The following is a 16,344-nucleotide window of genomic DNA, read 5'->3' on the forward strand; positions in this document are numbered from 1 at the left end:
TTATCAAACTACGAAACAAAACAAAACAAAACATAGACTAAACAAAAAACAACTAGGACTAGAACGGCTTATAATTGAAATGGGAAAAGCATTTAAAAAAAACAGACGGAAAAAAATTTTAAAAAACAAAATCAATGTCAAAACGCCACATGTCAAGAAAAAACCACCAGCGAGAAATAAAACTTTGCTCCAAACAAAAAAAAATGAACTATGAATGGATTCCTAAAACCATTTAGAAAAAAACCGATCCAAAAATCGAAAAAACGGTAAAAATAAAAGTGAAATAGTTTTCTTACTCTGCTTTTAAAATAAGAATGCAAAAATTTCACGCCGCAATACCGCTCGCTTTTTCGCTGCACTTCCTGTTTTGGCGTGACCAAAATCACTACTCCAATTTGACTTCAAAAATCATGAAAACGTATGAACAGATCTTTGAAAAAAAGACAGCGCCCCAATACAATTCAAATTCTTTGAATTGTAATAAAACAACGACAAACGTCGGGCGAATTGCTCACATAAGAAGAGTGAGGGGGTGTGGTCAAACATTTAAGATTAAGAACCGCCCTTCACATCATGAAAATATCTCCTCAAAACAGTTTCCGTGAATTGCATATTTAGAGACTAATGAGGCGTAAGGCTATAAGAGAGCTGCTCAGCCGCTTAATGCCTTCAACAATTTACCTGTTTTTCCCATTTTTTAGGACGGAAAGCTAAAAGTCAGAAGAAAAATTGATCAAGCGAAAAATCGCATAAAAACCTCAGGACTAATATAATTGATACAAATTTTGTTTGAGAGCAAATAACCAGGCGTACCACAATACAGCCGCGCTCAACTTTCAGTTTTGAAGCTATAGTTAAAAACAAACTTATGAAATAAAGTCAGAGTTGGAGACTTACTTGTCTGAACTCTTCAATGGCGAAACTGGCAACCCAAATGCAGAGACAGGACTCGAAAGAGTTGATATCGTCCAGAGAGTACTGGTTCAACACAAACACAGAGAACACTGCCAGAAAAAAGAGATAGGATCCCTGAAACATTGCAAATGAGATGAGAACGTAACAAATTCCTTTTCACCCCAGTGGAATATAACCCTGTACTTGAAATGCTAGATCTCTGTAGTGCCAGATTCTGGGGGTAGACTTTTCCATATAAATTGCCAGAAATTAAAACTTGTGAAGTGGGCGTGTAAATCAAGGCTAAGTGATTCTGCCAAACACACGTCGAAATTCAGTCATATGTCTCAATCCACAACGAGAAAATGTCAGTAAATTAATCAGAGTCGAGTAAACTATACATAATTGACGTTTTTACCTTAATGGTGGTACGTATTAACTATAATGGTAGTCTCACCCCTTATCGAGCTATGCACACTATTGTTAGTGCAAAAATGCATTAGCGTGTCACATAGTGAAAAAAATAGGACCTGTCTGGAAAACTTAGGAAAAGTTTCCTAGGATCATTATTGCTCATAAAAGCTTCAGACTGCGTTACGATGAAAACAACACGTGCTCTTGGCGAATTATGTGTGGGTGCAACAACTGCATGAACGTGAAAAAACTGAATTTTGTCATCTAATAAACTGAACGAAACAAACTGGGGTTAATGTAAAACCCTTGGACTTTTTCCTAAATTCTGTTTTATTATTATTATTATTATTATTATTATTAATATTATTATTATTATTATTATTATTATTATTATTATTATTATTATTATTATTATTATTATTATTATTATTAAAATTTAGTTGTAAATTGCGGTACAATTTTTTGACAGCAGAATACTTTTCCAAAGAATTTGAAAGCAACTAAACCATAACTAATTGATCCACAACGTTTTGTAGCACCGTTCGATAAAGCAGATTCTAGTCATGTGTCTGAAGTTTTCTCTAATCTTAGTCGCCATTAATTTCATCAGTCTCGAGATATATTGGTTCACAATACTCTACGGGTGCCCTGCAAGTACGCAATGTAATACTGCGTGATTACCATTGTAAGAATGTCAGAAAACGAATCTTTTTACTCTACTGGTCAAATTGGCCAAACAATTTTTCTAATTAATCAAAACGACAAAACAACATTGAGAATGAAAATTTTCAACAAACTAAAACCTTCAATTTGCTAAATTAATTCATCACATGCGCTAGGAGTTACAAACATAGCCGGCAAATTGCCGGAAAATAGCCGCCGTTGACGCGCTAGACGCACATCGGGAATAAAACAGAAAAAGAAAAAAAGAAAATGAAATTGACAAAGTTTTCCTAAGTTTCAAAAATTGCTCTAATTCAGTGCTCAGTTTCAGTTAGATTCTAAACCTATACTTACTTCAGGTTCTAAACTGAAGGTTTGAAGAGTACTAAGCTTAATACAAATGTCAGCTACCAATGAAATTTGATAACCTCCTGCACTATGACTTAGTGACCGGGCTTCATCGGTTTATCCCGTTTCTTTTGATTTTGCTCTTTGACATTGACCGTATTCACTATAATGCGTAATTCAATGCGTGAAAGCATTTAGAATCCATTCAGTTGAAACAGTGAGTGAGGTCAGCCAGACGTCAAATTTGAAAATCGAGAATTATTTAAAACGAGAAACGTAACCAAAAGGTAAAGCGAATTAAAAAAAACATAGCCGGAAGAATTCCGGAAACGACTCGAAGGAAAAAACTAACACCCCTAACTAACATAAAGCTTATCATACTGAGTGACCAAAATGACTAACAATGCTTATCCTACTGAATAACACTAACCACTTTAAAACAAGAAAATGAAAAAGAACAAGGAAGAAGTATCTGACCAGAAAAGCAGGTGATAAGACTTTCACATTGAGTAAAACAACTTTTGGCGAAATCCCATGCGATAATATAGTTTTAGTTCGTTGAACCTTTGAGAGAAAAACCGAGCACACAAATTTCAAGTAGAGAAAACTGAGGTAAGAGAAAGGAAAAGAAGAACGAAAAATGTTCTCTGTAAAATTGCAGCAAAATTTAGCCACAAATTATGGATCAAATGCCATAATTATGAACCCAAATCATTTTTTTTAAAACTTTGAATACTAATTATGGTCAAGCTTTCACCAATCCAAACATTGTCGATTTCTAAATATAAAAACGTAATCAAAAGGTAAAGCGCATTAAAAAACATAGCAGGACAAGTCCTGAAATACAATTCAAACAACTGTATTAATTTATGACCTGACAATCATTAACTCCGCTTTAAAAGGAAAAATGAGAGCTGTTAGTAATGAGACTATGCACAATAAAACAACACCATTATATTCCTCTATTTCTCATTGGCAACCTATCATTAAATGTCGATGAGGCCTCTCACTAATAATATTAAATAATAAGACAAAATTAATCAAAAATCGCAAAAAAATTCACTGAAACATTTTGAAAACACTTAGTGTAAAAGTCACAGAACGCAACAGCTACTGGAGGATAAAATTACATCAATTATTTGAGTACTCAACAACCACCGTTGAGACCTGTCATCAATGAGATTAGGTGATAAGACGGCAATAAGTACAACAAATAGTAGCAAAACTAAAAAAAAATCACTAAGATCTAAGATTTTTTCTGAAAAACTAACAACCGTACAAGTCACAAAAAGCAACAGCTATGAACTGAAATGACCATGTCACAAAAAGCAACAGCTATGAACTGAAATGACTTGCTTTAATTGAAGCCTTTTTAGGAATCAATGAGACCTGTCGATAATGAGACTAAGTTGAGACGACAAAGTTGAAAAGAAAAACTCGCAAACTCAAACAATTCGATAACTATTATTGAAAACAATCAGCCTCAACGTCACAGAAAGCACTAGCTTTGAACAAAAACAGTTCAATCAATAAACGTAACCCCTATTAGCAGCATCAGAGACCTGTCCTCAATGAGATTAAATGATAAGACATCAAAAAGTACAAAAAATACTTGCAGAACTGAAAAATTCAATCAAAATTTTTTTCGAAAAAAGTAGAGTCAAAGTCGTAAAAACCACTAGCTAATAACTCTAGCCATCAATTAGGTTCTTTTGTGGCGCATTAGCAACCAATCAGACCTGTCATTGATTGTACTAATAGATAAGACAACAGATAGTTTAAAAAGGGGGCAAAATCTAAAATTCACTAATATTTTATGACAACAAATAGTGGCAAAGTCATTAAAAATATTTTGAGAAAAGTCAAGCCTCAAACCTAATCGATTTTTAGCTCCCTTTACTATTTCAGTGTGACCAAAATCACCACTGTAATTTGACTTCTGACTGACATGAAAAAGCCGAAAAAAGCGTGAACAGATCAGATCTTAAAAAAAGACAGTTCACCAATACAATTCAAATTCTTTGTATTGTAAACAAAAGGAGAGCGCCTAAATAATAGCCGTTTGAGAGGCTGACGGCGGCTATTAAACAATATGAATGAGCTAAGGTCGGGAGAGGGGGCTAAAGAACATTTCCGAGCAACTGAGACTATCTCAAGTTCTTCTTTACGCAAAAAAGCGATGAAAATAGATGAAAGTGAATTAGCAACTTACAAAATTGAGAGAGAACTTTGTGATGGGTGCGTTGTAGAATTTGATGATTCTCTGCATATACGTCAGTCTGGTTCCAGTCCTCCCAATCATGAGGTTTGAGTCGTCGTTGAAGTTGTCCATTAGGGTCTGAGCCCTATTGCCCTGTCGCATGCTCCCCGAACGCTTCGGGTTCCTGAAAGTACGAATAAAATATGGATCTTTTCCGTTTCTGCACCCCTATCGATATTGTCCTGTTCTCAGTAACAGAACAGGTGCCTTTGCCTATAAAATCATTGTGTTATTTCAAGAGGTTTCAGTCCTTCATAAGTCGAAAAGTATATTTTTGCTTAAATCAATATTTGCTTTAAACCCGAAAACAGGGACTTACCCACTGAGAGTGTTGGCTCTGGCCCTGGACTGTCCCCCGTCAATCCCCCTTGCTTTCTGATCTGGGTTGACGTCATTGGTGAAGTAGATGGACGTCAGAATGAGGGGAGGGAAGAAGAGCGCCAAAATGAACTGCAAATTGAAAAACTGTATTGATAGCACACATTCAAAGACATCAATCACACATTAAAAAATGAAAGTTCGAAAAGCATAGAGAATGAAAATGACCCTCGCCAAAAAGCATTTGTATGCCAATGCCTGTTCCGTTTTATACCATTTGTTCTTGCACCAGTTACAGTTTTAAAACGTTTGCGCTTGCGTCGCAATCTTATTGGACTGATTATAATAAGACTCAGAACCATTTTCACCACGTGAAGAATATATTTGTTTTCATTACCACGCGTGAACAAACTAAAGCACAACTTTGCATTTATCTGTTCGTGATTTTTAAAGAAAATCAATTATAGAGGTTTACAATATAGCGTGGAAAAAACAGTTCCCAAAATTCTTTTAGGTGTCAGATTGTTTTTGCGCCACAAGCACCGGCTAATTTCCTATGTTTCTAAATTGGTAACTAAGAGATACTGCAAACAATTTTACAGTTATTGTTGATGAGCCCTTACAGTAGTCATAGAGTTGTAGGGCTGCATGCGACCCATCCAGATGGAATTGAGCAAACTCTGACAGCCAGTCTGTGCAATGAAGCGCTTGCTGTCCGCGACTACAGCTAAGTCAATACAGGTCAACTTGGCAAATGAGGGCTGCTCTCTGATCAAGATCTTCTGTGTCTGCTCATCATTGTCTTCCTGGCACTGGTTAAGGATTCCAATAGCTAGTTCCTCGTAATTGCTGTAATATTGTCATTTCTAGTTAGCATTTCTAATATCATAGTAGGCTTGACTTCTTTGTGTTACAAGCATAATGGGTATATTTCTAACTTTCTCACTAAAATTATTAGGACAGTATATAGGACAGTATACAAATATAGTCGACGAGCTAAATATAGTCTGTACAGAACTTTATAACAATGCACACAACAAAATCATTAATACTCGCTTTTCTCTACATTTCCTGTTTCGGCGAAATCAAAATTACAACTCAAATTTGAATCCCAAAAATTATCAAAATGTGTGAGCTGATCTTAAAAAAACATAGCTGGACGAATTTTTCTCGGGTGTTAATTTCTTAGGCAGATATTTTATTTAACTTTTTCGAGGCCGAGAAAAATTGTTTCTAGCCAAAAATAATGTTAGAAGGTTCTCCTTGGGAAGGTCCGACGTTTCAAGTAGCTTCTGGAAATCTTCCGGCTATGCATTTTAAAAACAACTCTTACATTTTAATGATTTTTGGAATTCAAATTTGAGTGGTGATTTTGATCTCGCGGAAACAAGAAAAGCGAGTGTTGATGATTCTATTGTGTGCATTGTTATGAAGTTGTATGTGGACAACATTACCGCATTGAGATGTATTTCAAACTATTTTCTAATATATTAGTGAGAAAGTTGGAAATATATCCATTATGGGAAAAGATGATTGTAACAAGAAACGACTCCAACTAAAAAGCTGCCAATAATAAAAGCTGACGCTACCAGCTAGACGAACAATGTCAGCATATAAACTGAGCTCTACGGCAACTTCTTCTAGGAGAGATTGAATTATATCTGGATCAATAAACAAAAATGAAAATTTTGACCACAATAAGACACTTTCTACTACCATTTTTATTTTGTACTTTCCACTGAAAGTTTTTTCCACTGACACTGCTCAGAAAAATGCCATTAAAGTTTTGTTTCTCCCAGACATTCATTACGAAAAATTGAATTATATCTCAAGATAGTATGGAACGTATAGTTCCTCAGAGTGCACAACACCAACTTTCTAGACCCAAGAAGTAAAAATACGAGACCCCCAAACAGCCTTTCAGAATCAAACCTACTTTTCTCTAACAATGCCAACAAAGCGTCTCTAACAGTTACCATCAATTCTTTTGCAAAAAATTTCAAGTCCTGGTATAGGATCTGAAACAGATACTCAAAAGAAAAAAATCATACACAAGTTTACAAAATCTCATTTTATTTAAAAATGCCTTCACCAATAGTATACCAAAAAATAGGTCCCGACTTAAAATATTTTGGATTTAAGACAGGAAATTACCCTAACAGAAACAGCCAAATTTCATGAAGATAATTGTGAAAATTAGTCAAGATTTGTCAACTTTTTCTCTCCGATTTTGTCAGATCTGTAAAGTTAATGAAGCCAACACCAACAAAAAATTAATCAATCTGTACTGGAAAGCATCCAATAAAATATGCTTGTCACTCAAACCCGCTTGGAAACAGAAAAATTTTGGCCTCGAATTTCTGAAAACGCTTCAAAATCGCTATATCAATTAAGAACGAGTAAACTTATGTATAGCCACCCCCAAGATGGCAAAAATGTACAGAAAACACCTTGATAGCTTTTAATCCAGACTAGTGGAACCACTTCAGAAAGAAAAAATGATTTAAAACAAAGAAATACTTTGGAAAAGGAAAACATGAACAAAAAAACCTATCTAAGCATTTTTCATTGCCTCGAAATGAGGCGTTGTTATAAAACCACTCTCTTCGCTCTTCTGTTCAATGTTGCTCAAATTAAACGAGTAAAAAGACGCTCCACCAGTATTCCTCTGCGAATCATTAAAAAGACAGCACACAATACAATTCATATCTTTGAATTGCAAAAGAAATTGGAGTGCTATTATAGCTATTCAAGTTAAAGCTTCGCAGCTCTATAAGTGTGCAATAACAATCCAGCCGAGAATCTATCGGGGCAATTTTTTTAAAAAAACCAAAGTTGGCGCTTTTTCAAATAAAATTCAGGAGTAAACTGCGTCGAATTGTAAGCAAGATCAAACTAGATCTCACAAAACTCACGCGGTCAGAAGAGAAAAATCAATCGAAAATTCTAATTGTTTGGGCAGAAAACACAAACGAGGCGGCTCGTTAATGTGCGTTCGCACATGATGTTCCGACCCGAGCTCATCTACATTTTCGACTTAATTGTCAACCAAATGAAGAAATAACAAAAATAGATGTTTGAGTTTAAAACAATCGTTACACAACCTATCTACTAATTGAATTACATAATGCCATGCCTTATTACAGCGCAAATGAGATCTGACCTCAAAGAGACTACGAGACAAAAAACAACCAAAAAATTAGCAAAAACAAAAAATTCACGGCAAAAACTGAATATCTAAATTTAAAAGCACATAGTAACAACGTCAAAATGCAGTCAGATAAAGCCTTAACTACTCAAACTTAATTTCTCCTAACTATATAGCGGATGGGAAGTTTTCTTAATTAGACTATGTTACAACTCAACAAAGAGAACGATCAATGAGGCGAAATTCAAAAATTAATAAACATTTTTTAAACCAAGAAATTTCAAAAGTCTTAAAAATCATTAAATTTTAACTAAATAATCTTTGATAAATAACTAAAGTTATTACAAAACCAAAACGTCTTGTTCTCGGGTAGAAACGGGCCTTAGAAACGAACTAAAGGAAAACTTAAAAAATTAGAAACGATTTGCGAAAACAAACTATTGCTACCATTAAAATCATTAGCTATTATCTGAATATTATGTATTTTTAATTCAATTCTTATTTCTACTAATTCAGCTACAGGAATAATACTGAAAGATTAAATAAATTTATTTTGGCCAGACTTGTAAACCATTTGGAGCGGTTACTACGCGATTGTTCTGAAAGAAGATTAGAAACGCAAAAAATGACTACTCAAAAAACGTTTATAAAAACGCATATTGTCCAACAAACAAACCAACGGTGACAAATAATATCAGTATAAATGTTATTTTTCCAAATACGAGAAATTGGATGTAACCTCTCATTAATGAAAATAAGTTACCATTTGACGAAAAGAACAACAAAAACTGAAAAGTTTGAAAAAGGATTGAAAAAGTATATCATAAACTGACCATACTAAGGGCTATAAACTGACCAACTGATTCGGGTAACGTCAATAATTCAACCCTCAACTTCAAGTTTAAGAGACTTGTCAGCAACTTACAGCTACCTAAAGATCAAAAACAGGCAAAAAGCATTTTCAAGAAAAAAAATGAGCGAGAAATGTTCAATTAATTTTAAAAAGCAATGGGATTTGTCTTTTTTTTTCAATATAATTCCAAGAAATCAAATATGAACAAATACATTAGAACCACAAAATATATGAGAAAAATCGTAGTATAAACGCCATTAATTTCATTAGCTTTAAACGGAATCCACTAAACACGCTACACGATGCCTCCATGGGACAACAAGTTTGTTTTCCGTTCATATTTTGTCAATAAGGCCATAAAACATGTTATTGACGACTAAGACTGACTAACAGTAAACGAAAAAAAAGTTTAGGATCGGTTAATGTTCAAAAAATTTTCGAAAAACTATTAAAATCTCAAGAGCCATTAAACTTAAAAGCTTTTAACGGAGGTCAAAAACTACGCTCAAAAATAACACGATGGCAGAAAAAAGATGTTTATCATGCTTAGATAATCAATAAGAGATCACAATAAATCTTAAGACTATGAAAACAACAAAAAAGACAGGCAACAACCAAAAATTCAGTAGAAAAGTGCCAGAAGAAAGTGTCGAAGCAAATTAAATCATAAGTTCTTCTCTGAAAACTTTATATATGATCCGTTGAACGTCTTTCCTAAAACAATGGTAACTATCAGTATTATGATAATGTGATAAGATTTCAAAAGGATCCAAAAATAAGAAAAAGTACCCGAAAATTAATAAAAAATATGAAAATTAGTGGCATTGAAGTTTTAAACTAATAGGTAGAAGATAAAACCTCTAAACAGATTATTCTTGGCTGCACTAGAAATTTAAAGGGAACCTGTACATACTAAGACTGACCAACAGTCCACGAAAAAAGGTTTAGGATCGGTTAATGTTCAAAAATTTCGAAAAACTTTTTTAAAAGTCTTAACAGCCATTAAACTCAAATGCCTTTAACGGAGGTCAAAACCTACGCTCAGAAATAACACGACGGCAGAGAAATATTTTTATCATGCATAGATAATCAATAAGAGATTAAAATAAGTCTTAAGACAATGACAACAACAATAAAAACAGGCGGAAACCAAAATTCAGTACAAAAGTGCGAGAAGAAAATTTCGAAGCAAATTAAAACATTAGCTTTTCTCTGAAAAGTTGATCTGTGATCCACTGTATGTCTTTTCCAAGCCAATGGTATTAGAATAATGTTTGAATAATGTGTATAATATTTGGATGTGACAAGAGTTCAAAAGTAACCAATAACAAGCAAATACCAAAAAAATTTTTTAAAATTTTGAATTCTTGTGTCATTGAAGTCATATAATCATTAGTTAGAAAAAACCGCCAACAAAGTTTATTTGAATTTCAGTAGAAAGCAAGTGGGTTCTGTCAATACTGAGACTGACTAACAAGTCCCGAAAACTTTACGATTGGTTAATGTTCAAAAAATATTTCGAAGAATTATTCTCAAATTCTTAACAGCCATTAAATTCAATAAATTTCAACGGAAGTTAATAAGAACGCTCAAATATGCTGCAATGGGAGGATGGGGATGTTTGTCATGCGTAGGTGATCAATACGACATCACAACAAGTCTTATGACTATGAAAACAATAACAAAAACAGGCGAAAACAAAATTCAGTAGAAACGTGCGAGAAGAAAAGGTCGAAGCCATTTGAAACCATAAGCTTTTCTCTGAAAAATTTATCTGTGATCCACTGAACGTCTCCTTTATGCCAATAGGAGCTGTCAATTGTAGGATAATGTGATAAGATTTCAAAAGTAACCAATAATACAGAAAAATCCGAAAAAAAATTTTAAACCCTCTTGAAATCTTGCGTCATTGAAGTCATTGATAATAGTTAGAAGATAAAACAGCTAGCTAGATCAAATTTGGTTACAGAAGGACGGAAGAGGATGTTGTCATCACAGAGACTGACTTACAGTTCACGATAATAAGTTCACGATTGGTTAATGTTCGAAAAAATTTTCGAAGAAATTATTTTTAAAGATTCAACAGCAATTAGCTGTCAACTCAAAGCACTAGATATGCTCACTTAATCTCTTTACGCAACAAATCGCATTGTTATTCAATGAGTCCATGCCATTAGACTCCAAAAAATAAGTAAAACCATTAAAGTTTTGTTTCTCCCAGACATTCATTACGAAAAATTGAATTATATCTCAAGATAGTATGGAACGTATAGTTCCTCAGAGTGCACAACACCAACTTTCTAGACCCAAGAAGTAAAAATACGAGACCCCCAAACAGCCTTTCAGAATCAAACCTACTTTTCTCTAACAATGCCAACAAAGCGTCTCTAACAGTTACCATCAATTCTTTTGCAAAAAATTTCAAGTCCTGGTATAGGATCTGAAACAGATACTCAAAAGAAAAAAATCATACACAAGTTTACAAAATCTCATTTTATTTAAAAATGCCTTCACCAATAGTATACCAAAAAATAGGTCCCGACTTAAAATATTTTGGATTTAAGACAGGAAATTACCCTAACAGAAACAGCCAAATTTCATGAAGATAATTGTGAAAATTAGTCAAGATTTGTCAACTTTTTCTCTCCGATTTTGTCAGATCTGTAAAGTTAATGAAGCCAACACCAACAAAAAATTAATCAATCTGTACTGGAAAGCATCCAATAAAATATGCTTGTCACTCAAACCCGCTTGGAAACAGAAAAATTTTGGCCTCGAATTTCTGAAAACGCTTCAAAATCGCTATATCAATTAAGAACGAGTAAACTTATGTATAGCCACCCCCAAGATGGCAAAAATGTACAGAAAACACCTTGATAGCTTTTAATCCAGACTAGTGGAACCACTTCAGAAAGAAAAAATGATTTAAAACAAAGAAATACTTTGGAAAAGGAAAACATGAACAAAAAAACCTATCTAAGCATTTTTCATTGCCTCGAAATGAGGCGTTGTTATAAAACCACTCTCTTCGCTCTTCTGTTCAATGTTGCTCAAATTAAACGAGTAAAAAGACGCTCCACCAGTATTCCTCTGCGAATCATTAAAAAGACAGCACACAATACAATTCATATCTTTGAATTGCAAAAGAAATTGGAGTGCTATTATAGCTATTCAAGTTAAAGCTTCGCAGCTCTATAAGTGTGCAATAACAATCCAGCCGAGAATCTATCGGGGCAATTTTTTTAAAAAAACCAAAGTTGGCGCTTTTTCAAATAAAATTCAGGAGTAAACTGCGTCGAATTGTAAGCAAGATCAAACTAGATCTCACAAAACTCACGCGGTCAGAAGAGAAAAATCAATCGAAAATTCTAATTGTTTGGGCAGAAAACACAAACGAGGCGGCTCGTTAATGTGCGTTCGCACATGATGTTCCGACCCGAGCTCATCTACATTTTCGACTTAATTGTCAACCAAATGAAGAAATAACAAAAATAGATGTTTGAGTTTAAAACAATCGTTACACAACCTATCTACTAATTGAATTACATAATGCCATGCCTTATTACAGCGCAAATGAGATCTGACCTCAAAGAGACTACGAGACAAAAAACAACCAAAAAATTAGCAAAAACAAAAAATTCACGGCAAAAACTGAATATCTAAATTTAAAAGCACATAGTAACAACGTCAAAATGCAGTCAGATAAAGCCTTAACTACTCAAACTTAATTTCTCCTAACTATATAGCGGATGGGAAGTTTTCTTAATTAGACTATGTTACAACTCAACAAAGAGAACGATCAATGAGGCGAAATTCAAAAATTAATAAACATTTTTTAAACCAAGAAATTTCAAAAGTCTTAAAAATCACTAAATTTTAACTAAATAATCTTTGATAAATAACTAAAGTTATTACAAAACCAAAACGTCTTGTTCTCGGGTAGAAACGGGCCTTAGAAACGAACTAAAGGAAAACTTAAAAAATTAGAAACGATTTGCGAAAACAAACTATTGCTACCATTAAAATCATTAGCTATTATCCGAATATTATGTATTTTTAATTCAATTCTTAATTCTACTAATTCAGCTACAGGAATAAAACTGAAAGATTAAATAAATTTATTTTGGCCAGACTTGTAAACCATTTGGAGCGGTTACTACGCGATTGTTCTGAAAGAAGATTAGAAACGCAAAAAATGACTACTCAAAAAACGTTTATAAAAACGCATATTGTCCAACAAACAAAGCAGCGGTGACAAATAATATCAGTATAAATGTTATTTTCCAAATACGAGAAATTGGATGTAACCTCTCATTAATGAAAATAAGTTACCATTTGACGAAAAGAACAACAAAAACTGAAAAGTTTGAAAAAGTTTTGAAAAAGTATATCATAAACTGACCATACTAAGGGCTATAAACTGACACTCTTATTCGGGTAACGTCAATAATTCAACCCTCAACTTCAAGTTTAAGAGACTTGTCATCAACTTACAGCTACCTAAAGAACAAAAACAGGCAAAAAGCATTTTCAAGAAAAAAATGAGCGAGAAATGTTCAATTAATTTTAAAAAGCAATGGGATTTGTCTTTTTTATCAATATAATTCCCAGAAATCAAATATGAACAAATACATTAGAACCACGAAATATAGGAGAAAAATCGTAGTATAAACGCCATTAATTTCATTAGCTTTCAACGGAATCCACTAAACACGCTAAACGATGCCTCCATGGGACAACAAGTTTGTTTGCCGTTCATATTTTGTCAATAAGGCCATAAAACATGTTATTGACGACTAAGACTGACTAACAGTAAACAAAAAAAAGTTTAGGATCGGTTAATGTTCAAAAAACTTTCGAAAAACTATTAAAATCTCAAGAGCCATTAAACTTAAAAGCTTTTAACGGAGGTCAAAAACTACGCTCAAAAATAACACGATGGCAGAAAAAAGATATTTATCATGCATAGATAATCAATAAGAGATCACAATAAATCTTAAGACTATGAAAACAACAAAAAAGACAGGCAACAACCAAAAACTCAGTAGAAAAGTGCCAGAAGAAAGTGTCGAAGCAAATTAAATCATAAGTTCTTCTCTGAAAACTTTATATATGATCCGGTGAACGTCTTTCCTAAAACAATGGTAACTATCAGTATTATGATAATGTAAAAAGATTTCAAAAGGATCCAAAAATAAGAAAAAGTACCCGAAAATTAATAAAAAATATGAAAATTAGTGGCATTGAAGTTTTAAACTAATAGGTAGAAGATAAAACCTCTAAACAGATTATTCTTGGCTGCACTAGAAATTTAAAGGGAACCTGTACATACTAAGACTGACCAACAGTCCACGAAAAAAGGTTTAGGATCGGTTAATGTTCAAAAAAAATTTCGAAAAACTTTTTTAAAAGTCTTAACAGCCATTAAACTCAAATGCCCTTAACGGAGGTCAAAACCTACGCTCAGAAATAACACGACGGCAGAGAAAAATGTTTGTCATGCATAGATAATCAATAAGAGATTAAAATAAGTCTTAAGACAATGAGAACAACAATAAAAACAGGCGGAAACCAAAATTCAGTAGAAAAGTGCGAGAAGAAAATTTTGAAGCCAATTAAAACATTAGCTTTTCTCTGAAAAGTTTATCTGTGATCCACTGAATGTCTTTTCCAAGCCAATGGAATTAGAATAATGTTTGAATAATGTGTATAATATTTGGATGTGATAAGAGTTCAAAAGTAACCAATAACAAGCAAATACCAAAAAAAAATTTTTTTAAATTTTGAATTCTTGTGTCATTGAAGTCATATAATCATTAGTTAGAAAAAACCGCCAACAAAGTTTATTTCAATTTCAGTAGAAAACAAGTGGGTTCTGTCAATACTGAGACTGACTAACAAGTCCCGAAAACTTTACGATTGGTTAATGTTCAAAAAATATTTCGAAGAATTATTCTCAAATTCTTAACAGCCATTAAATTCAATAAATTTCAACGGAAGTTAATAAGAACGCTCAAATATGCTGCATTGGGAGGATGGGGATGTTTGTCATGCGTAGCTGATCAATAAGACATCACAACAAGTCTTATGACTATGAAAACAATAACAAAAACAGGCGAAAACAAAATTCAGTAGAAACGTGCGAGAAGAAAAGGTCGAAGCCATTTGAAACCATAAGCTTTTCTCTGAAAAATTTATCTGTGATCCACTGAACGTCTCCTTTAAGCCAATAGGAGCTGTCAATTTTAGGATAATGTGATAAGATTTCAAAAGTAACCAATAATACAGAAAAATCCGAAAAAAATTTTAAACCTTTTTGAAATCTTGCGTCATTGAAGTCATTGATAATAGTTAGAAGATAAAACAGCTAGCTAGATCAAATTTGGTTACAGAAGGACGGAAGAGGATGCTGTCATCACAGAGACTGACTTACAGTTCACGATAATAAGTTTACGATTGGTTAATGTTCGAAAAAATTTTCGAAGAAATTATTTTTAAAGATTCAACAGCCATTAGCTGTCAACTCAAAGCACCAGATATGCTCACTTAATCTCTTTACGCAACAAATCGCATTGTTTTCCAATGAGTCCATGCCATTAGACTCCAAAAAATAAGTAAAACCTCAAAAAAATTCAAAATTTCATTTCAAATGACAAAAACTCAGAGTCGAATTTAAAAAAAAACATGAGCAATTCCCTGAAAACGATTTTTTTGTTCATTGGGATTCATTCGACTGAAAAGCAGGTTTGTAATTAACGGAACCTCGGTATGAAAAGTGACTTGTCTCTAGGTGATTGAAAAAAGCAAAAAAAGTAGAAAAGTTTTATAAAAAAGAGCTATCAAATAGATTCCGAATTTTTTTGATATTGAAGCTCCCTATGAGACCAAAACTAGTCTTTTTTATCGCCTTTAGTCTATTAGGAACACAAAATTGGTTCATTTTTTGGCAAGAAATTCAAGTTTAGAATACTATTTTTATAGAAAATGTCCTAATGTGAAGAGAAATCAGACTAAAAGTGAACAAATATCCCGTGTTCACACAAAACTTCTATCCTCGATAACTCCTCGAAAAAAAACGAAAAACAAAAAAATCTTTTTCATTTTGAATTTTACGCTGGACCAGCTGTCTAATGATACCGCTCACATTTCTCTGCGATGAATATATCGATCGGCCAAAATTGACTGAACAAAAAAAACCCATTTGAGTATATAGTTCCTCCCCCCCCCCCCCACAAGTGGGGTCAGAACAAAAAGATAGACGTTTAAAATGATCGCCGCAAACTAGTTGCAATCAATCAATCAATCGAATTAGTTACCAAGTCCTATTTTTATAAGGTAACGCGGAAACCACGCTTCTTCACAGTTACCTGTACAGATTTCTGTGTGTAATGAAATGAATAAAGGAAAGGGGTTACATGGAAATTTTCCCAATGACGAAAAAAACAG

General features: G+C 33.4%; 1 protein-coding gene across 7 annotated transcripts in view; it reads right to left on the reverse strand.

The window, feature by feature from the left end:
* LOC142339202 (transient receptor potential cation channel subfamily M member-like 2) overlaps positions 1–16,344 on the reverse strand; it is a 143,300-nt gene that overhangs the window by 52,379 nt on the left and 74,577 nt on the right. For all 7 annotated transcript variants that reach the window (XM_075389029.1, XM_075389026.1, XM_075389024.1 and 4 more), the window contains 4 exons: positions 5,521–5,746; positions 4,899–5,029; positions 4,532–4,703; positions 898–1,029 (listed from right to left, as the gene is read on the reverse strand). In XM_075389029.1, coding sequence (XP_075245144.1) covers positions 898–1,029; positions 4,532–4,703; positions 4,899–5,029; positions 5,521–5,746 — 661 coding nt within the window. The remainder of the gene's footprint in view (positions 1–897; positions 1,030–4,531; positions 4,704–4,898; positions 5,030–5,520; positions 5,747–16,344) is intronic.

Source organism: Convolutriloba macropyga, chromosome 5, assembly GCF_964194025.1.
Source record: "Convolutriloba macropyga chromosome 5, txConMacr16.3, whole genome shotgun sequence".
NCBI classification, from domain to species: Eukaryota; Metazoa; Xenacoelomorpha; order Acoela; family Convolutidae; genus Convolutriloba; species Convolutriloba macropyga.